This window comes from Chroicocephalus ridibundus, chromosome 6 (assembly GCF_963924245.1).
Source record: "Chroicocephalus ridibundus chromosome 6, bChrRid1.1, whole genome shotgun sequence".
NCBI classification, from domain to species: Eukaryota; Metazoa; Chordata; class Aves; order Charadriiformes; family Laridae; genus Chroicocephalus; species Chroicocephalus ridibundus.
The window spans coordinates 56,693,861-56,717,653 of NC_086289.1; the positions used below are offsets into that span (position 1 = coordinate 56,693,861).

Sequence of the window (23,793 nt, forward strand, 5' to 3'; positions counted from 1 at the left end):
CTTACTCTAATCTTCCCACAGCCCTTCCATTTTCAAATATTTTTTTTTTAACCAGTCCTCTTCCTTAATGCTGCTGTCATCCTGCAGGGCGCAGCACTTCTCACGCTTCCACACTGGCCCAGATGGTCCCAACCTGCTCTCCTTTCGGAGGGCATGAAGAAATGCCCTCTAAAAAGGGTATTTTGTTTCAAAAGGTTTTCGTGAAGAACAGTTACCACCTTTGACTCGGCTAGCAGTACTGGCCGGTCTACAGGGGTAGAGAAGGTGGATGAATGGGGGCATGTCACTTCCCCTTGAGGAGCTGTGCTTCTGTATCTTCACCTGTTGCCAAAACTAATGACAGTGGCTGCTGAAGCTGGCCAGCTCTTCCTACTGGGAATCATCCTAAAAACCAGTAGCCTTCAGGAGCTGGCTGCTGATTTTCTCCCTGCAATGTCAGTAGCAAAACATGCATTTTTTTAGCTTGAGAAAGATAATCCACTGAGTTGGAACAAAGTTGTCCAAATAAACTTCCAAATACAAATTATTCACTCTACAGATCAGAAAGCAGCCTCTTCGTCTCTCCTGTGGTGGTTCCCCAGCCACACCTGCAGGCCTTGGGCAAGCACGAGCCAGACGATCCCTCAGTGACAAACACGAGATGGCAAAACCACACAGCTTGGCTCCTTTCCCTCTCCTAACTCATGAGAGTCTCTCAAAAACTCTGATGTTTTAATAGCAGCGCAGGGAGAGTCGTTTTTACTTGCCTCCCTGCTCTTTGTACCTTTCAGACTCATGTTGCAAATCTGAAGGACTCAAAGCGTATTGAAAAACAAAAACATTCAGGATCAGTAGTTTTAGGAAGGAGCCAAAAATCACGAGGCTTGTGAAGAAACGGCAAGAACTAGCAGTGCTGTGCCCTCTGTTAATAGCAGCGAGGTGGGAGTGGAGACAGGAGACAACAGAAATCAAGTTTCAAGGAAACTTGTAATTTCCTTTTCCTATCACGGGTTCTCTCTCACCTGTCATACATACCCTCCCGCCACAGGGAACAGCCACAATCACGGTTTCTGTCCAAACATACATACAGTATCTCCGTGTACAAAACCAGCCACCAGTGAAAAAAAGGGCAGCCGAGTCCCTGCGGGAGCTGCGTGACCCGTCCTGGGGGCAGCCAGTGCCGTCCCCCAGCGCTGGGACACAGCCCCGGCGTTCACGGGGCTGCCACAACTGCAACCAGGCAAATGCCAGTTGCCTTCTGACCTATTACTGTATTAAACTTCCCTTGGAAAATGAAACAGCCAGCTGATGGAGCAGGAGTAGACACTCGACTATTAATTACTAAAACTGCAGGAGGTTAATTAGTTTTACTGAATAATTACTCAAATCGTTGCAAAAGAACTAAACCTCAAATCCAAAGCTGTGTGCTTGTTTACCTGCCTGGAGATTCTCTGCGTCTTGTGACACTGAAACCAATCTCCTGTGAGGCACAGACCTACGTGCAGATGTATTTATTTCTCCAGTGCTGGATGGCACGGACCCAGCCCCTGGAACGAGGCCTGACTCCCGCCAGTCTGCAGGTTGCAGACAGCAGTCAGCCGCACTGTCAGTCCAACTGGGAGAGGGAAGAGAGCAGTGGGAAGGTAAGCGACAACACTGGCACAAGAAAAGAAGGGAAAAACTGACCAGGAATGTATTTAGGTTATAAATTAGAATCACCTTAGTGATTCATGCTATTGCAATTTATTAAAGGATTACTGCCCCCAGCTGCCAAATCACATGTTAAAGCCAACTGCTCTCCATTTCACTTTAAATTAAAATGCTGGGCAGGCACAGTGACATCCAAGAAGTTCACTTATGTGACCTCGCAAAGGTCGATAGTTGGACTCTGGTAAATAGTCCCAGTTTGAATTTCCAGAGCTTATCTGGAGACATCCTTACAAGGTTGCTAATCACCATGGCCATGAGGTTCTGGCAAAAAAAGAAGCCAAACGATCTTTAAGACAAAACTCAAGACATTTATGAAAAGAATTATAGGAACCTAGTGCTTGTGATGTTGCCCTGGTGACTCCTTTGGTCCAATCCAGACAGATTTGGGAAATCCCCAAAAGGCAAATGATTCAGGTGTTCGGTGTGTTTCTTCTACACCTGCTGTAACATACTGCTTCGGTACCAAACAGCACACTAATATTCCACGGTAAGGAGATGTCTACAAACGGTCACTTAAGAAAATCTTTCCCAACTAATGTGAAACCAAATTAAAGTGGATTAATTAGATACCATCAACTCGCAACGAGGATGACTTTTTCAGAATTCCGTTCAACTTAACAATTTCAGTTCAACTAAAATAATTTCTAGGCAAACACCCATTTGAGGGAACAATTTCAAGGATATGAATAACATTATTTAATTCATCTTTCTTAGAAGACCATTTCCACAAAGCAGTGTTTTGTTTGCTTGGTTCTTATATCACCGTAGACAGATTTCATACACACATAAACTTGCCACGATCATCAATTAATTTCCTCCTTCTTTCAGTGGCCTTCTTTATGTTACCAAACTTCTAGTTGTCTCTAAACATATCCAGGGAATGTGTATGTAAGAAAAAGTTACAGAATTGGCAATATAATCCTATCAGAGTCTGTCCTGGAGATTAACTTCATAATTGACAGAGGTTAGCAGGAAGATTGAATAGCTGCAGGTTAACAGTATTTGAAGTCACCTATGGCTGTATATAGAACTACTTCATAGTATTTACAAGTTATCTTTGCTATTTAGCATGAACATTTACAATATGGGTAAACTTCAGGTAATAAAGCTTGAAAGAATCTTGCCTGGACAAAACAACCTGTTAGTTATTAGCGTCTTTGCCAAGGGGCATCAGCACAAAGATTTGGCCCAGGATATGAGTGGCCGGGGGAGTTCCTGGAACCTCCTCCATCCTTGATCACACGGCATGCTAAAGGGATTTAGCAGAAGGCACTAGATCTAGTATACAGACATTTTCCCCACCCATCCTAGTGTTAGGGAAGAGCCCTGTTATAGGCCAAAACTGAAGTCTTCATACAAACACAGCTTGTGTGCTGAATGTCTACGGTACATTCATCTTGGAGAAAAATAAAAGCAGCCAGTAAAAAGCAACTTTTAGGTCCCAATTTTTTATTGAAGAGGATTGAGAAGAAACGTGGGGATTTTTTTCTGATAAACAAAGACATTACTCAGGAAACTCAATGTTTCTTTGGGTCAAAATAGGGGAAGCACAGAACCATGGTTAAAGCAAATACACACTAATACAGTTTATTCACCTGCTACAACGTTAGCTTAAAGATGCTCTTCCACAAGAAGTGTCCCATAGCAGCAAAGCCTCTAAGATGTCCCTGCTCATTCCCATCTCTGAACTGGAATTTGCTACCCCCTCAGTTGTGCTGACACATCTCTTTGAGGAAAATGCTATAAAACAGATCACTGGGATAATCTTGGTTAAAATGAAAACAACACCGCTTCTCTCTGGAAGGATATTTTTAACCTGCAACCCCAGAAGCAGTTGTATCAGCAAACTGGAGAGAGCAGACGCTACAATGCGAGGAGCGTAGCAAGCAGTTTGGGAACGAAGAGAGAAAGAAATAAGCGGGAACTTCTCAAATGGGCTTCATTGCGAAAAAACATCTCATGCAACCAGACACCCATCTCCTTCTGGCTCACACTTAGTGGAATTCTTCAGATGAGTGTGAAATACCCAAAAGCCACATTCAGCGCATTCTGTGTATTGCTTTAAGCAAAGAGAAGGTGGAGAGAGTTTGCACACAAGTAAAATATTGCACAGAGTGACATCAAGGGCTGTTTTCTAATGCCCTTTTTTTTTTTTTTTTGCAAAGCCCAAGGTACTTTTATATAAAAAGTAACAAATTCTAAAAATATCCTCTTCAGAAATACAAAACTAATTTCTCAAGTCCAAGGAACAGCACTGCAATTTAAATTTCCCATACTGATGTCTACTTCTAATGACATTTTTGGTTCTTTAAAGATTAGAAAAACATTTCACTCGTCTTCTATATATAGGTGGCTGCTCTGGAAAACCTAAAAGGCTCTTACAAGATATTATCTCTCTTCCCCCTGAGTACATCAACAGGCTCTGCAGCCTCTTCTGACCTTCCTCGGGGTTTGGTGGCAGGTGCCCAACACCAGCTCTGATATGGTACAGCCATAACCTGGGATCAGGCTGCTGGAGAGGATCTATGTGAGACAGACCTGGGAAATGCCTCGGCAGGGACTCAGGAGCAGTGTTCACACTTAGTCCCTCGCCCCAGGTTGTCTATGACTACACTGTGGGTACACCCGTGCCCAGCCTCATGCCCCACTGCTCCTGCCCTGCTGCCCTAGATGCTGGGCGCAGCCTTGGCCTGGTCGCACCAGTATGGACCCTGCAGGGAATCATGGCTCTGGGCTGACCCAGGCTCCTGTGGCCACTCGCTTGGCTCACCCAGCCACGGGCACAGCGGGACTGCACCCTGCAGGGAGGCACTGCCACCTGCTGCTCCTGGCTCATTTTCCCTCACCGAGCAGCCCATCTCTGTTACTCCCTGACAGCATCATGTGCTGGGCTGCCCAGCAGACACTGATCGAAGGTGACTTCCCATCAGACTGCGATTTTATAAAAATTCAGTGTTTTTCAGGTTGTCAGATGGAATCCATAAGGCAGCTAGTATGCTAGCACACTGCACAAGACGAAGCACAGCATTTCACTGAGTACAGCAGTTTCCAGAAGCACCCTCCAGCGTATGTTTTAAAGAACAGGACATTGCCTACCAACCTTGCAAGAATACACTGCGAGTGAAAGAAATAGCTATTGTGGTCACTGCACATTTGGTTAAGGATCCTCTCTGCTGTAGAGGTTTCAAGAGCCCTGTGGTTACCCTTTTTGCTTTGCACCATCTATTTTTCATTTTCTGTTTTCCAGAAAGACATCTGCCACAGATGGGTGAAAATGATCTTGATTCAGTATCTCCTCCAAAAGATACTGCCTCCCACATCAGAACAAAGCTTGGAACTTTGTTCAGGGTAGCATTCGCTGTATTCCCATTTGTGATGTGATGAAAGATCTGTGGCCTTCTGGCACCAAGGAGACGGAGAAATCAACTCATGTCATGAGTTGATCACTTCTTCAGATCACTTCTTCAGAAGCTGAGTGATTTCCACCAGGCTTGCATGCTACCAAGGTAAGCACAACTCGTCTGCTGTGGTGGTGCTCTGTGTTGGCTCAGATGGTGATGGAGCAGGTGACACCACGTGAAGATGCTTCCTTCGGACAATGGATCTGAGAGATGCTGAGATCTCTCTGTATCGAAGCCCATACAGAAAAGGGAACAAAACTTTAGGCAGAATCATCAGGATATTGCAGACTGTCAGGGAGATCCAGATTCCTGTCTGCAGTCTGATGACAACATTAATGCAGAAGAACGATTCTACAAAAAGGGCCAAGAGTGGAAAGAAGTAAAAAAATAACACAGTGTTGTGCATTAAGAATGTTACACTGGCTCTGGAGCAGAAGCCCTCCCATATACCTGATTGTTTGGTTTTAAAATACAGAATAACATAGCAACAAAATATTAAAGACAGGCAGAGAATGATAACTGTGGTAGAAAGCCAGAAACAGAGTTTCACTGCATCAGTCCCATTCAGAGTTAACAGTAGTATTACTGGAACCGAGCACATTTCCAGGACACAGGGCACAAAGCTATGCGTGCTCGATAGCACCAAGAAGAAAATCCCAGGGAAAGCCCCAGAACACATCCATAGTAATACAATATTATTTTTAGTTCGTGAAGGTGGCAAAATCGCAATATAGCGCAAAGGAAACAAAATAGCTATGTACGTGTCCAAGACTATTGCAGCAGCTGTGAACAATCCTCCACAGTAAGCCACTGCCAGCAGAAATAACAGGAGGACACAGGCTTCCTGTGGGAGATGTAGGTGTGCTGCATTGAGAGCAGCCGACAGGGTGTAGAACAACAGGTAGATCAGATCAGCAAGCAGAGCATTTCCCAGCAGCATGTACCTTGTTTCCTGACGGATGCTAAACCTAGAGAAGATCACAAACAAGATGGTAGGAATGATGAGGACACCTGCCACGAGGCAGACAACTGGAGGGATTAAAAACATCTTCATGTTTGTGCCTGGTGGGTTGAGAGCCCATTCCTCCAGCAAATTGTCCAAAGAAGCATCATCCAGATTTGAGGAACCGTTGAACTCTGTCTCCCTGGGGCGGTGTGCAGTTGCATTCGCTCTCCTTACTACAGCACAGCCAGAGAAGTCCATTTCCTTAGGATTTTGGGATGATTGTCTGCCTTGGAGAACACAAGATAGTCTACGCTGCGTCCTTAGAAAAGCAAATGAAGCAGACGATGCAAAAAGCCTGTGGAAGCAAAGTGATTTCTGTAGCCAATTCTACCAGCTCTTCTCAAGGACAGAAAGCTGAAACTTGGAAGTCAGTTCTGTGGTGCCAGAAGATGTTTTTGCCTAAAGTGGAGATTTTCTTTTCCTTCTGCAAAATCTAATGTTTAGAAAAGAGAATGAATCTCTGTGTGCTTTAAAAAGTCTAAATCCCTCGGCTAGCTCTTTGATCAGAAATGAACGGGTTGATCATTTTCAGTAATTTGAGTTTGTTCTCACCGCATTATCACTCCGAGGCAGATGAAATATTAGCTTGATTAAACAAATACGCGATGATACAGAACAACATTCCACGTGTACTGATGTAGGAGAGTCATAAATGATTGGGTGAGGTATTGTACCAATTTGTATGCAACAACACAATCGACTTGAAGTGATCAATAAAAATGGCTCTCAATCCTGTTGTAAAATTGTATCACGATGGCACTAGTGAATGAAGTTATCTTATTTATAGATGACAAACATTTTTGCTTCAGTGAATCATGTTATTTATAGATTATAAGCCCTTCCTGCCTTTTTTAATGCACGATATACAAATACTGAATTCTCATCTATTGCAGAGTCAATACGTGAATTGTCTGGGATGAGTGACATACACTATAATGCATACCTTACAGCAGACTTGGCATTTCCAAGGGCCATTTGGAGACAAATTCTTGGCTTGCTGGCCAGCACGCTGCTGCACTGCGCTGCTTTTACTGTCAGATCTCAGCCTCAGAGCTGGGGGTGCAATGAGAGAATTGTGAAGGATCTGGACTGTGGAGAAGGAACTCTTCAAATTCTTCCAGGCATGGTCTGATCAAAAGAAAAGCTAATTTTTCTTTAATAGGCTCAACACTGGCTCATAATGCTTTAGTTTTAATCAAAAAGACTGTATTGATGAAGGCGTTCATCATCTTGTGTGATGCAAAGTGGGCACAGCAGCACTATTTTATTTCATGGTCTACACCTCCTGCAGTGCTTACCCCTGCGTACACTTACCCCTGCGACATCACAATGCCTTGCTGTTTACACAGGCCATAAGTAGCTAAGACAAGAGATCTGCAGAACATGCAGCTTTGTCAGCTACCAGTTCTAGGTGCTCTTCTCACCGGTCGTGCAGGGGTATCTGGAGTTTTTTAAGTAATGGTAAGCGTCAAAGGATTACTCCCAGCATTTGAAAAACAGTGTGTGCACAAGCCAAAGGTCTAATAAAATAGTCAAAATAAGTAGTCAATGAAATCTGCTGGCTGCTCAGCTGTTTTGAAGTTATATTATTTATTTAGGTGCCTAAAAATAAAATTGTCTAAGCCCAGACAACCCTTTTGGTAGTCCTGACAAGTCTACCAGGACCTCCCACATTCACCAGCATGGTCAAATCTTTAACTATTGTTTCAAGTATAATCTTCCTCCTCTTCTTCAGTAATATGGGTTCTACTACTGACACTACATGAGCAGAGGGAACGCGGCTCCTTACTTAATACGGCATTGTTGTATTCGTTATTTCCCCAGCACTACCAGCATATAGCAATGCAGCGTGCTTCCATCCGTGGGAGTCGGTGCCTAGTCTCACCTCGCAGAAAGTCGTGCTGTGCCACGGAGGTGCTGTCTCAGGGCATGCCAAGTAACAAAGCAGACAGCTTATGAAACTCAGCATCAGTCATCAGATCTTGCGCACATTTCATTTCCTCACACACTGGTAGCTGGCATCCATGGAACTGTATGTTAAGAGAGTTTGACAGGCTGCACCATATGGAACGAAGGGATAGGAGGAAAAACCAATGATAATTTTAAGTACAGCATTTCAGTTGCTATGGTGCCTGGGCAGGCAAAACAGAAGGTGATTATTTTTGCTCACTCAGTCCTGCACCCGCTGAAAAGTGTGTGAACGATATTGATGCAATTATACATTTGGCGTCAGGATCATGCCCCACATCTATCAGTGAGTCACAACACAGTTAATACCTTAGGTAGATGGTAGCACTCAAACACCCAAACTCTTGAATTATACTGTTACTGCAAAATGGAAGGGAAGCAATGAAAACTCAAGCATGCAAATCACCTCGAACTATAATTTCAGACCTCTGTTAACAGTAAAAGTGTTTCCTACCTCCCAGCTCACAGCATTTCAAGGATATCTTTAAATATAAGTACGTCAGGGGTAAAGACAAGACTAGGGAAGACGTGGGCCCTCTCTGGAAGGAGACAGGAGACCTGGTCACCCAGGATATGGAGAAGGCTAAGGTACTGAATGACTTTTTTGCCTTGGTCTTCACCGGCAAGGGCTCCAACCACACCACCAAGTTGCAGAAGGCAAAGGCAGGGTCTGTGAGAATGAAGAACTGCCCACTGTAGGAGAAGATGAGGTTCGGGACCATCTGAGGTACCTGAAGGTGCGTAAGTCCATGGGACCGGATGAAATCCATCCACAGGTCCTGAGAGAGCTGGCAGATGAAGTCACCAAGCTGCTTTCCATTATATTTGAAAAGTCATGGCAGTCTGGTGAAGTTCCTGCTGACTGGAAAAGGGGAAACAGAACCCCCATTTTCCAAAAGGGAAAAAAGGAAGACCCAGGGAGCTACAGACCTGTCAGTCTCACCTCTGTGCCTGGCAAGATCATGGAGCAGATCCTCCTGGAATCTCTGCTAAGGCACATGGAAAATAAGGAGGTTACTGGTGACAGCCAACACGGCTTCACCAAAGGCAAATTGTGCCTGACAAATTTGGTGGCCTTCTATGATGTTGCCAGAGCATTGGTAGATAGGGGAAGAGCAACCAACATCATCTACCTGGACTTACTTAATCAAAGCGTTTGACACTGTCCTGCACGACATCCTGGTCTCTAAATTGGAAAGGCATGGATTTGATGGATGGACCACTTGGTGGATAAGGAACTGGCTAGATGGCCACACTCAAAGGGTTGCGGTCAATGGCTCAATGTCCAAGTGGAAACCGGTGACAAGTGGCGTTCCTCAGGGGTCAGTACTGGGACCAGTGCTGTTTAACATCTTTGTTGGAGACATAGGCAGTGAGATTGAGTGCACCCTCAGCAAGCTTGCTGATAAAACCAAGCTGTGTGGCACGGTTGACATGCTGGAGGGAAGGGATGCCATCCAGAGGGAGCTTGACAGGCTCGAGAGGTGGGCCCGTGCGAATCTCATGAAGTTCAACCAGGCCAAGTGCAAGGTCCTGCCCCTGGGTCATGGCGATCCCAGGCACAAATACAGGTTGGGTGGAGAATGGCTTGAGTGCAGCCCTGAGGAGAAGGACTTGTGGGTGCTGGTCGACAAGAAGCTCAACATGAGCCAGCAGTGTGCACTTGCAGCCCAGAAAGCCAACCACATCCTGGGCTGCATCAAAAGAAGTATTGCCAGCAGGTTGAGGGAGGGGATTCTGCCTCTCTGCTCCTCTCTGGTGAGACCCCACCTGGAGTACTGCATCCAGCTCTGGAGTCCTCAGCACAAGAAGGACATGGACCTGTTGGAACAGGTCCAGCAGAGGGCCACAAAGGTGATCAGAGGGCTGGAGCACCTCTGCTAAGAGGACAGGCTGAGAGAGTTGGGGTTGTTCAGCCTGGAGAAGAGAAGGCTCTGGGGAGACCTTATAGCAGCCTTCCAGTACCTAAAGGGGGCCTACAGGAAGGATGGGGAGGGACTCTTTATTAGGGAGTGTAATGATAGGACAAGGGGTAATGGCCTCAAACTGAAAGACGGGAGATTTAGGTTAAATATTAGGAAAAAATTCTTTCCTGTGAGTGTGGTGAGGCACTGCAACAGGTTCCCCAGAGAAGCTGTGGATGCTCTATCCCTGGAAGTGTTCCAGGCCAGGCTGGATGGGGCTTTGAGCAGCCTGGTCTAGTGAGAGGTGTCCCTGCCCAGGGCAGGGGGCTTGGAACGAGGTGATCTTTAAGGTCCCTTCCAACACGAATCATTCTGTGTGATTCTGTGATATCCTATTAATGGGCAGATTCTCTCATTTCAATATAAAATCACAACTGTCTTTTCTACCAGCTAGTTAGTATTAAGTGTGAACATACGAAAGAGTTCATTGTCATCTCAGCTGCACACTTTTGGCTGACAGAAAAATAAATGCAAATACAATATACAATAAGCTGCTGGCATTTATAGAGTGTCTAATGCAGCCAAGTATTTCACAGAGTGATGTTGTACAGCAGCGTAGTTCTGCAAGTATATATCTCAAGGGCTTTTTGTTTATATATAGTTGTTCAATTAACAAATAGTTCTTATTTCTTCGGTCTAATTATTTTTCTCCTGATGCCTGCAAACAACATCCTTATAGCAGATCTATTCCTTCCTCTTGGATGAAAGACCTAGCCATCATGAGCTACAAGTCCCAGCTACATCTGGAGGGTAACAAACACTGACATCCTCACTACTGAAAAGTACAAAGCAAAAGTGGTAACTCTAGCAACCTTCCACCAAACCACCTTTTAAAAATCCACTTCTACAGCCATGAAAGTGTAAATGTGAATAGCGTAAAGTAAATAATGTGAAAGGTAAGTAAAGGTATGAACTTGCTAATTGTTCTGCAGTAGCTGTTGTTCACTGCAGGTTCACTCCCAGCTGAGATCCTCAAGACAAATGCAAAGTAGCTCATGACTCTCTCATTTAGCCCGCACGGAAAGAGTACCACAGAGCCCAGGAGACATCACAAGTTCACAGCCTTTCTTATCCTGTGCTCAATTATTCATCTGCTACAGCCTATGGATGGCAGAGTAAGCCCTATAGCATGAGCTTGTTCAGCCTTAACTGTGCTACTGTAAAAGTCTTAGGAATGCAAGCAGGCTTCAGTTTTACAAAAACGGAAAACAGCAAAACAACCAGAAGACAAATTCAACCCCATCAGACCTGGGCAAGTCCAGCCAAAGGCACTCCCCTCAGATTTCCACAGGGGCTTAGTATAGTTCTGCTAGATTTAAAAATTTAAAAGGTTGGTGTCTTGGCACACTGATAGACATCCAGAATAGGTGGCTCTGGAGAATATCTGGTTGTTGTCTCCTTTCATTTTCTTGAGCTTATGGGGCATTTCTACGTCTAGACCATTTGCAACGGGCTGGCAGCTCTGAAGACCGCTCCTGAGGATACTGACAGCTCCTTGCCATTGCGTCTCAGTGTTCAATATTTTGTGGTGCCAGCCTGAATGATTCTCCTGCAATTTCCTGTAAACCTTGTCTTAATGCTCTAGTTATTGATTTTTTTTAAAATGCTCTCTGGTAAATTTGTTAGGTGGATGCACTTTTTACATAGCAGTCCCTCTTCTGGCTCTTATTCTGGCTCAATACAGTTTGTATTGATTTTCAAACTGAATCGCACACTGTCAATTACTTTACTCATTTCTGCTTCAATCAATATCCCACTGAAAGTTTAGTCATCTCATCTGTTGAGTTTGGGAGATCTAAGAGAGCACACATTCAGCCATACTAAACACTGTAAATCCAAAGACTGTACTACATTATATGCTGTTACTGACTATAAAGAGGTATTGTCAAATTGAACAGAAAAAGTCAGAAATATTACCATCTTACAGTAGTTGGTATGGACTTAACTGTGTACAGACATAGGGAAGCTTCCTATTTCGCGAAGAGTTCAGTCTAACCAATTCAACAAGTCAACAAGCACACTGCTGCCACAACAGGGAAGCACCATGCAAGAAAGGGAAGCCAACGATAATGATGCGGAGATTTCCCCAGCCCTTCATCCTAAGGGATTGTGTTAGGAGAGGATACCCAGAGGAAGTACGTGACCAAATTGCATGCTCCCTTTCACCTCTGAGGTTCCCTGGGTGCCATCATGTCACTGTCTCAGTATGAGCACGGAGTCTTTGATGTAGCTGCCTGTTCCAGCATCACTCACCGGGTCCAAGCCTAGAAAATGATGCTGTGCTTTGGGTCTGCCCCAGAGACTGATCTGCCTGGCCAGGAGCCCAGGGACACCAGTGTAGAAAGGCTGCCTCAGAGTCCACCCCCGCTCTTTGAACGGAAGTGTTTTGGATGAGACAGTTGGGTTGGACAAATCAACATTTTCACTAGAATGTTGTTTCATGGGGATATTTCCAGCCATGTTTAGTAACAGAGCCTTGAGCTCAAGAGTCTTCATGTGCTATTGCAGTTTCTTCAATTTCCTTCCAGGAATGTTCCCCTTATGGGCTTATCTAGGTCCAGAAGGCATCTCACTTGTTGGTGAAGCTCCCCCAGCCGTGAATAGCCAAGTGCCCACGAGCAGGCCAGCTCCTCCCAGCAGGGCTGGAAGAACCAGCCATAATTATTTCCTGCCTGTATCCATATTCTCACTCTGGGGAAATGAGCTACTGCCAGTGAAAAAACAAGTAATCAAACCAGTTTAACTGTACTGTTTTTCTGGGTGAGCTTTCCCTTTTTCTTCTCCTTTAATTTGAAAGTCAATTAAAACAACTTTTTTCTAAACCTTTAAGATTCCCTCTAAACTTGTCTGCACCTCTCCATGGTCAGGACCAGCAGGGGAGAGGTACAGCTTGACCGTCCTAGTCTTATTGTCCTAGACTCTGCCTCAGCTATCTGTCTCCACCTGGCTCCAGAACGATTGTTGAGTGCCTTGCTTGTTATTTGCTATAGACAAGAGACATATGCATTGCTCTTGTAACGGTACAAAGTTCACAAATCAAGCATAGCAAATACCTAAAGAAATGGGTGTGAAAACTAAACTCAGATTATAATGATTTTAAAGGTCAAATGAAATGTGAAACAAAAGAAAAGAGGGATTAGAAAGCGTTGGTTTGAAGACATTTTGATGGGGCTGCTCCCAAACAAAAGAGAGGACATGGAGAGAGAGACTGGGAGGACTCAGCATTGAATCCCTGAATCACTTTTTCTAATTCCAAATACCACCATGCCAGGGTGATCACAAAGCCAAGGTAAATTTTGTACCAAATCTGCCTTGCAGGTGCAGTGTTGAGAATTAATCTGGATGACAGAAGAACAGAATTTTGGGATATTTGACAAATATTGCAACAAAAGGTTAGAGAAGTTTTTTTTTCCCGGGGGGGGGGGGGGGGGGAGGGGGGGGGAGGGCGGGACGTGCCTGTAAGTCCCAGACATCACCTACTTTTCTGCAGGTCACTGCTTGGCCCCGACTGCTGGGAGCTGCAGCTAGCAGTGCTCACGCATTTTCTTTTCCTGAGCCTGGCAAAGCAAAGCAAGACAGGTTTTCCTCCTCTGCCACACCGCCTCTTCCATGCTGAAAGGACCTACATGATTCATTCACTACATGTTTTCATGTGACAAGCTGCAGATATGACCAGGGATTTATAGCAAACAACTGCTAGTTTACATGGTCATTTTTGAACAGATTCACAGGACAGGAAGAGAAATGATTCTAGACTGTTTCTCAGGTTTATTGATCTCTCCTGCCTACCTACTTTTCAAAACAATGCATTTGTGAAACAGAAGAAACCGTCTACTAAATAAGGCCTATTTTTAAAATATCATCCTTCTCTCCTGAAGCAGTTTAATTTGTGTAGAACCTTTCTAAAAGAATTTCAAACACTATACAACATTGGTGCTAACAGGAGTTATCTGCAGAAATCTGAGGTCTTAGGTAACGAACAATACCATATCACTCTTATCTGAGCATTTAGCAACTATCAGAAGAGATTAAACCCACATTCAATATCACACAGAGTCATGAGCAGAACTAGAAATACACGTCTGAATTTGTGGCTCCTCTTCTAAGTCAGGCAGAAAGTTCCTTCTCCTGAGAGAAAGCTTCTCAAATGGGGGAGCTACCTACATCCACCAACCTCCTAAGGGCATCCTTCCATCTCAGGCTGTCTGTCTTTTCTGGTTGCAGCTGGCACCGAAAATTTTGTCTCTGTCCTGTCTCACCAGCAATGATCTCCAGCGTTGCCTAGGAAGGACTACTGCTGGCAGGCAAAAGCAGAAGTTGTCTGGCTATGTCCCTGTCCTAACATGTTTTGTCTCACGTAAGAAGCCAGGCAGCACAGGAGAGGTTTAGCATAGTATTTCCTTGAAGGATAATTTAATGAGAAGGGAGACAGATGGCTGGAGAGTGTAAAGTGCAAGATAAAATGAAATATGGAAGAGAGATGGAAGGAAAAAGGGGTAGAAGAGACAGGTTGGAATATACAGGCAGACAGGCGGGGGCTTTAATGGCGATGCAGCAGACAGGAGCACCCCAGCCACAGCTGTACGCTGTCACAGTTCCTCCCTGACAGCTGGGAAGCGTTTGCCTGCACTGTACAAACTCGGGGGGGGGGCGGGAGGGAGGAAACATGCCAGAAGTGGAGAAGAAGCGGAGAAAAGGGAGGAAAAAAGCAGTGTGAAAGAAAACACATGTTGCCTCTTCCTATTCATGCCTTTTGATGACAGACTGTGAATGCATGGATACAATCTGCACACGGCATGGACCAGCACAAGGCACAGCACCATCCTGGGGAGGAAGGAGCCCCACTGCCAAAGTTAAGATGCTTTTCTCAGCTCCCAGCACCGTACCTAGGAACGGCAGTCGTTCCCGGGTGGCAAAGACGCTGAAGCAACATTGATTCTCCGAAATACCTCTGCCCGCAGGGAGACGCTGACCTTATCTCACACTGATGAAGCAGGTGCCAGGCACAGCCGCCATATGGCAGAGAGATTAACTGCCAGCATGTGCTGAATAAGAGTCACAATCTTTTATTAGCCAAGCGGGGGATATGCCGTGGGTCACATACACAGTGCCATTCACAAGCTCTGTTGTCCCTTCCCAGCAGCTCCTTTGTTACTTATCCAGCACAGGTGCTTAAAAATTAGATTTTCTCCACATGGGGCCTGGCTCTGCCTTGTCCTCGTAACAGCGGCTTTGTGCTGCTCCCACTCATTTCCATAGCAATACCCTGTCCTCTCACACGGGAGATTCAGGCTCCATGGCAGGAAAGCAACGTTAGGGAGGGAGCAGGAACGCAAATGATCCAAACTTGTAAAGAAAAGAGATGATATTTTTTTTTAGGCAAGACTACCAGCATTTGGGTTATGTGAGCCCACGTCAGTCTGACTCTCCTGGTGCCCCCCACAGGGACAAGGCAGAGGGCACATCACCCCCTCATATGCCCAGAACTTCTCACCAAACTGCCTGGCAGAGTTACAGCTCACAACAGGGAGAGACTCAGGCATGGAGAGAACATTGCTGAAGGCAGCCAGCAAGCTGAGATCTTCACCATACACAGTCAGTGTTATTCCTAGTTTAATTATTTGTTTCTTTCTTCACCAGTTCAAGTTCCAGCTCATTAGAGGATGTGCATGGGGTGCTCCAGAGAAGATACGTCCTCTCTTTTCCTTGCTGTCCTCAGCAGCTCTTAGAGACAACAAAGGGTCTCTGAATAAATGTACAATGGTACCTGATGAACAATTGCATTTTCGGAAATTTAACACAAATCATACTGAAAAGCAGTGGCAGAGACAGAAATTAGAATTTCACCTCCTGGGTCTTGGTTCAGGGCCAACATACTGCACTCCCTTTTCAGTCTCTCTATGCTTTTGTAAGCATTGCTACCTACTAGTGTGGTAGCAGCTCCAAACTGCGTCCAGGTAGCTCAGATATAACTCAGTTATCCACAGGGAAATGCCTGTCCTGTAAAGAATTCATTCTATTTACAGCTACTGGGGGCAACTAGAAAACAAACAATTTTTCTAACCCTTTCTCAGCACTTTAGGGAGGGACTCTTTATCAGGGAGTGTAGCAATAGGACAAGGGGTAAGGGTTTAAACTGGAAGAGGGGAGATTTCGATTAGATATCAGGAAGAAATTCTTCACTGTGAAGGTGGTGAGACACTGGCCCAGGCTCCCCAGAGAAGCTGTGGATGCCCCATCCCTGGAAGTGTTCAGGAGTAGCTTGGATGGGGCTTTGAGCAGCCTGGTCTAGTGGGAGGTGTCCCTGCCCAGGGCAGGGGGCTTGGAACGAGGTGATCTTTAAGGTCCCTTCCAACCCGAACCATTCTATGATTCTTTGATTTTCTCAGGAATTCCTCCATCCTTTTCACTGAGCTGCTTCTTCCCCCATGAAGCAGCAGTTTCTTGCTCCAAAGGAAACATTTCAGCGCCAGCCCAGCACAACGAATAGCAACTAACACGAAACTGCTATAGATCACAAAAGCCGCAAGACAAAATATACAGGAAGAAAACTTAAATGAATTAGCAACACATTTTAATGAGCCATTTTAACAAGTTGTGAGTTGAACCAGATCAGAACTCTGGTCTCTCACTGTCCCTCAGCGATGCTCTGAGGCAGTTCAGGGGCACAAACCTCTGTGCAGCTGCCATCCCTGGAAGCACTACCACCTTCAAATGTTCTGGTGGTCACCCCAATACTAGCTGACCCATGAGTCCTCCCCCTTTCAAACACTTGGTTTCCCTGGGAAGCCCACAATGTTCTCTTGTTTTTGGATCTGACCCGAGCTGTATTCAAACCAGTGCTGTTTCATCCGTGCCAGCTGCAGCTCTAGCACAGCAGCTGTGGAATTATGTGTGCCATCCCCCGGGACACTACCTCAACCCCTGCCACTTGTGTTTCTTCATTCCCTGCCAAGTATCATGCCAATTTCTTCCACATCAATTTCTGAGCTGAGACTGTCTCTCCACTTATTCTCTCTCCTGCCTGCTATTGGAGACTGAAGTGATGGCAAAAATGAGACGCACAATGCCACTTTTCATCCCCAGCTATCTGTCCTGAAAGTCTCCTACACTGTCTATTTGTGAACCACTTCAGCTGCTGTCAACACCCTCTGTGAGGCAGTCTCTGATATGCATCACTGAGCTCCAGTTTTAGTCAAAACAAACACGTATCTAAGGCTGTTCCTGCTGTTGGCAGCCTGAGAAGCTGAGGAGTCAGCGTAAGGGGAAGCCCCTCTGCTCCCACAGCCTCAAATCTGCACCCCCAGTAGTACGGGCTTTTCACATAAACCAAATGTTATGCTTGGGCTGACATACGAGCTGCCTGCCACGGGGTCTAAATTTGGTTTCACAGCAAGCGTCTCACCTTGACGCTTTGCTAAAAACGTTACAGAAGCAATGACCTCAGCCCTGGAGTGAGAGAAACGGCACGCAAGGACAGACTAGAGGAAGGTAAGGGCCCTGGAGGCTACACCCCAAGTGTTTACTGGCAGGATTCCCAGGCCCACCCTTCCTGTTCCCAAAATAGAGAGAGGTCTGTCCCATGATTAGCCATCGATAAACACCAGTGTGAGGACTTTCTCCCCCCCCACCAAGCAAAGCCTTTCAACCTGTCGGAGAACAGCTTACAGCGAGTTAACTCTCTCTTTGTCAGACTCAAGATAGGATCCTTGGAGCCTAACAGGGTGTCTGCAGGGATACAGAATTATAAAAAGGTATTTGTTTCTGTAAATGAATTGGAGTAGGATCAGCTCCTCCTACCCCCTCCTTCATACTGTCCTTTCTGGTTTTAGCATGCTATAAATGACCAGCTTCTCTACTAATTTATGCATAATCAGGACTGATTTCCAGCAAGAGGCCCAACAAAAGCAGCTCTGAACTATGAAGTAATTTACCGGTTTTGTTTTCAGTTAATATAGTAGCCTTAGGAACAAGCAGCTGTGTTCTTCATTTAGGCACAAGAAGATCTCTAACTGGACAGAGAGACAACCAGAAGTTAAGCAGCATCTAGTCCACTGAAGAGTGGGAAAAAAACACATTCTTACGCTCACGCACCTTATTTATTTTCCTAAGGACGCCTCCTAATCTGAAAATTTTCCTCCATTTTCATGTGCTCTGGAATTTCCTCCTTCTGCCTCCAGACGATTCCTTTTCTCAGGGAAATATCATGCCTGCCCTGAGCTTTTACCTGGTTGTGTAGGGTTTTTTTGGGTGAGGATGGAGGGAAGCGCTCTTCCATACAATCCTGTTCTAGGAGCTGATCAGCCCAGGCCTCCTGCATTTCGCTGCAGTCCCAGTGAAAACAGCAACCAATACAGTAGGCCCATGTACCATGCCTCCAGATCCATGCAGGAATTAAGCCCAATATGAGAGGATGTGCAGAGGAGGAGAGATTATGGCTGTCTAATTCAGTGTGCTCTGAGCACTGAGGCCAAACAGAGCATGGAAGACACCTCCATCTGATCTACTTCTATTTCTGCACTATGATCTTTTACAGGAACTAAACATTAGGGGACCATGGCTGCTGTGAGCAGCCCAGAAAAACCACTAATGCCCCATCCCGTGCTACAGGCATTTCCTGCCCTTCCAGGCCAGAGCAGACAAGTTCTTGCTACCAGACCCCAGCAGAGTTGTGACTGTCACCTCCAAGACTCACTTGGCATGTTAAGGTGTGCTGTGAACCACATCTGCCTTGTACCATTGAAAAGGATGGGCCAGCCTGGCTTGGACTGGGAACAGTTTGGCTCAGGATAATCTTTTGTTAAACAGATCTGGCCTGGACTTGGCTGTACTACAGTATGAGCATAATTACATTTATTATGATGAGCCATGACTGCATACAGGCACCCTTTTTTTCCAGACGCAATTCCCATAATTACAAAAAGTTGGGTTAACCCTAAAGCTCGTCTTTTCCTTCACAAATCCACACTAGTAAGGAGTCTTAAAATTGTTTTATCTGCAATCCCCCTGTCCACGTCTCTTCTCATCTTCTGGTCCCAGCCTTGAGGTTGTCCAGATTGTCCCTTTGTCCTTTAAGACCTCTGCACTAACCACACTAATCCTCAGTAAGCAATCAAATCTCCCCATCTGTGCTTTTACTATTTCCCTTGGCACCATGGTATGACTTCTCTATTTTAATTAACTCAAGCTGGATGCCTTGTCAAGACTTAGCTGCTCTGATTTCTCATTATGTTATCATAATACCATTTAGCAACACCACCCTTCTCAGCAAGGAAATCTGATTCCAGCCCCTTGAAGGCAGCACAGTGAAACAAAGAACACTCACCAGGGCCCACAGCAATATTCAGTCTCATTCTTGTTAACCTGCTGCGTTTCCTTCACAGTGAATGCACCAGTTCTTGCCTACTCACAAAAGCCCATTTTAAGACGTGTTCTCTTATTTTGTTTTTTAATCACGATCACTTAATTTCAACTTTTTAACTCCTCTGTGCACTGCTTGATGAATGCCCCCTATATGTACCTTATTTGTGATAGTTTTAATTTATTTATTATCAGCATCAGTTGTTATTACCCTGCACCATTGTTTGCCCCTTTTCCTGCCAAAGCAACTTCATTTTGTCCTGAGCGTTTCTCGTGTTTTGCAGCAGCTTAAAACACAAGGTCCACAAGTCACTTTACAAGATGAGAAGGGAGACCTTTGCTTTCATTTCACTACAGACATTTCCAAACCTGCTTATCTGGGATACCATTATTAACAGCAGCAACTGAGAGGAGACCAATAACACCCGGCTCTGCAATGGGTTCTACGTACTGCATTGAGGCATGACACAAAGTTCTTCTACCCCATCCTTTTACTGCAGCCTCCAACCCACAGACCTAGTCCCCAACCCCTTCCTTACCCCAACCTAAAATACACCCAGCCTCAGCAACACCTTACCCTTGGTCTCAGTCTCTTGCCCAGGCCTGTTTCCATCTCTTAAATTGTTGTGTGGTTCCTGCAGGTGCTGCGAGTTGCCATTTGTGCACAAAGCATCAAATTAGCACCAGGGACCTGTATTGCATTAACTCCTGGTCGGCTGCTTGGTGAAACTCCCTTTGTAAGCACCTTCACACCAACAGAATTAGACACAGTCTCTGACACACACCCACCATCAGGCTCACTTATAAAGCTCTGGAGTGGTTGTGTACCAGTAATGATGTGTGAGCTGTCCTCTGGGAATAACTAGCACTGGAAAGAGCTGTGTGTGAAAAGCATTTACCTACATGTAGCTCATGGCAGGAAGATGAGACTTGTGTCAAGCATCCTGCAATTTAACACTGGGAAGCATCAGCAAAATGCAAGAAGCACAGGAAGGTGTTATTTGGACAAACAGCAGTGACCTGGAGGAACAAATACAAGGAAATATCCTCTGCCACACTCCAAGGAAGAGACGTCCCAAAATAGCCTCTGTTGGCTTGTCATAGGCAGAACAATAGGAAGGGATCTCTCCCAAAATTCCTCAGCCAAAGCTGAGGTTGATTAATGCTATTCTTTGTATGTTAATAGAGTAATGTCAGCTTACATCCTCTGAAAGTTTAGTTCTGTGGGTTTTCTCCCCCCTTAGGAAACCCCGCCAGATGTAAAAATTTTAAGCAGAATAGGTGCAACAAGATAAATTACAAGGCTGTAATATCAGTGCTTTTTCTTTTGTTCATGAACATGAATGATAACCTTGCAACCCTAAGTCCCAGATCTCAATTTGTTATAAATGGATAAAAAGAATAATTAACAGCCACTTATATATAGCTCCCATATATAAGAAGGCAGACAAGTTGACAGTAAAAAAAGACAAGGTATTTTAATGTAGGTATTGTGTTGCAGGAATAGGACTGCCCAGTTTCAGCATTGGAGAAAACCTGAGATTGGCCAACATGAATCATGGGATAGAAAGTTTGTTGGCAAAGCTTAAAGTGAAATTCAAAGCTGAGAAATTGTTTCCATGTTTACATGGAAACATATTCAATGTTTGATATGGAGGGCCATCTAGTGGAAAACCTCTTTGTTTGCAACAACAGCCTAAATACAGGTAGTATTTTACAACAGTCTGAACAAAGGCATCTTTGCTTAACATCTCAAAAATGCATTTTACAAGCTTTTCTTCTCAGACAGAAGGCTTCCCTGCTGAGACACTACAGCATCTGCAGGAGAGCCTTTGGAACAAGAAATCAAGCCTGTCTCACTGCAGGATCTCACTGCATCCAAAGTATGCATTTCCTAAAAGTAATTTCCTTTGACTAATGACTTCAGGAAGCTTTCCTCAAAAAAAAAAAAAAAAAAAAAAAAAAAAAAAAGGAAACAAGGAAACAACAACAACAAAACACAAACCCTCAGTTTTAGTTTTTGTTCTTATTAATACAAGTGCAAAATAGGCTCAGTGACACTATCAGGCAGCATACTGTGATGGTACAGAAAGGCATTAAATATATGTAACGCTGTGTCTCTGGTATTTGACTGAATTAACCAGATAGCTCTACTGGCTGATACTCAGTATTTTTTCACAGAAATATCAAGTGTTCTGAGCAACATTCTCTGGTTAAACAACTGTGATAACCTAGAAAATACTGGAGTCACTTCAGAGACGTCCAGATTAATTCACCCAGGCACCCGTCTGTGCAGCGAGGAGGGAGAGAAGCGGGGTTCACAGGGGTTGTAGGGTTACTTATAAATCCCACTGTGAATCTGGAAAACAACTAGGATTTCCAAAAGCATGGAAAAGTCTCTCAGATTTAGTTTTTTACCATTTTCTCATATTTTATTTACTACTGCATTAAAGCTTATAAACAATTGCTGCTTAACAGAGGGCTTTTTTCCCCCCACTGATTCACATATGAAGTAAATAGTTCAAGCACTGTAACAACGCCTACTTTTCTGGGACCTTGTAATCTGTTGTTGATTAACTGCATTTGGTATCTCAGATGTTAACCTGCCTGCAATGCTGCTTATTTGTTTTCTAATAAAAGCAGGGTTTCTTTTGCAGCCTTTTTTTCCCCAGTGGAAGTACTTACACGGCCCATCTCTGATTGCTTGCCACCTAGTTTCATGAAACCATTACAAAAAGGCAATATTTTCTGAGAGCTTTCTCACTGTCTCAAGTTAGGATAAACCTGGCTAATAAGCGTAGAAGTTACTCAAAGGCAGGGACAAGGAGGCAGGTACAAACAACAGGATTTCATAAATCTTGCTGATGTGGAAATTAAGCTAAAAAGAAGTTAAAATATTCTTATAAATTTTCCTGTTAAAAATGCTTTAAGGGTGTGCAACCAATTACTTCATTCCATGAAAGCTGACTTCGGATATTTATTTCTTCTGTATTTTGAAGCAAATTAAAACACAGTTATATTAAATATATTTAATAAGAACATGCAGTGTCTGAGAGTGTAGTTTGGGCTGTTCTCTTACCAACCAGCATCTGTTTTATAAGCATGATACTTAATATATTAATACAAATTATGCCTAATTCAACCAGCAAAAGGAAAAGGCCCAGAGAATTAATGGGAACAACACATCCTCACGTTTTCTTAAACATCTTTTCTGTCTAGAAATATTTCAAATGCTTACTGAACGAGAGCTATTCTTCCTGGTGCCTTTTGACTCCACTTTCCTTCTTTTATGGCACGAGCACGCTGTATATGCACTGCCCACAAACCGGGGAGAAGCCAGAAGAGCCCCCCGAGCCTCTTGCTGCAGCACCAACCCCAGGCAGGTCCCGCACACCACGTAGACGCAGCAGCTGGGCTCCCCTTCCCCTGCCTCCTCTCCTCGGCCATGTCACCGCACAGCGGGGCTGTCACCAGCGTGTTACCCACAGCTCTAATGGGGGTGCTGGGGCACAGTTTGTTGCTGGGGTGCTAAAATGCAGTGTTACTACGCCTTTTTGCTTCGGCAGTGAATCTGGTCTCCCTCTCCTCACCGAAAGTGCTGATGATTGCCTTAGTCTGACAGGCGTATCATCTCCACAGAAGGCTTCTGTCCCCCTACAAACAGCCAAAGATGAGAACTCCGAAATAAAACACGCATTGCTGATCCACTCATCCCACAGCCTTGAACGCTGAAGGGATGTGACAGGTTAGCACCTTAATGATCAGAAATACATCAGACATTTCAGGCGGAAACAGCAGCACACATGAGGTAGAGCAGGCAAAAAATTCACAACTTCAAATACCTGTTTAGGTGTTGAAGAAAGATCTTTATGGGACAAGGAAAACAATACTATTACGAGAGAATCTAGGGGCCCTGCGCAGGGTGCCTTGGGCACACACACTCACCTGGGAGCTGCTGCTGGGAAAGGAGGGGTGTCCTGCCCACCTGGCTGCCCACTCCTGCCCTCACCACCATGGGCAGTAGCACTTGTGGGAAGAGGACCACAGCAGTTAAGAGCTAGCCTCCTCCCTGACTCACGTTTCTCTGCATATTACCTGGGCTCTTCCACTACCTAGGTATTGCAGCACCTTGTTATTTTAGGTAATTACTAACTACTGGGGTAATGCTTCCCAATCTGGAGCAGACTAACCTGGGTTTGAGCTATGCGGGCATTAGGGAAAACATCTATAACAGGCAAAAGCCAAAGGCGAGAAGTCTGCTTCCTCCAGCTCCAATCAGCAGTACTGGCACTGCTCTGACCGACCGCAGTGAGGAGATGCAGCAACATTTTTTGTACAGAAAACTTCAGGCTAAAGCAACAAACGAGGAAATCAAGGTGTCCATCCCTTTGTCATTCTCATACCA

At 44.9% G+C, this 23,793-nt stretch overlaps 1 protein-coding gene across 1 annotated transcript; it reads right to left on the bottom strand.

Moving 5' to 3' along the window:
- Positions 1-5,178: 5,178 nt before the first annotated feature.
- Positions 5,179-6,294, bottom strand: GPR148 (G protein-coupled receptor 148). Its single transcript, XM_063340197.1, has one exon. It carries the CDS (start codon positions 6,292-6,294, stop codon positions 5,188-5,190), a length of 1,107 nt encoding a protein of 368 aa, XP_063196267.1. The 3' UTR covers positions 5,179-5,187.
- Positions 6,295-23,793: the final 17,499 nt, after the last annotated feature.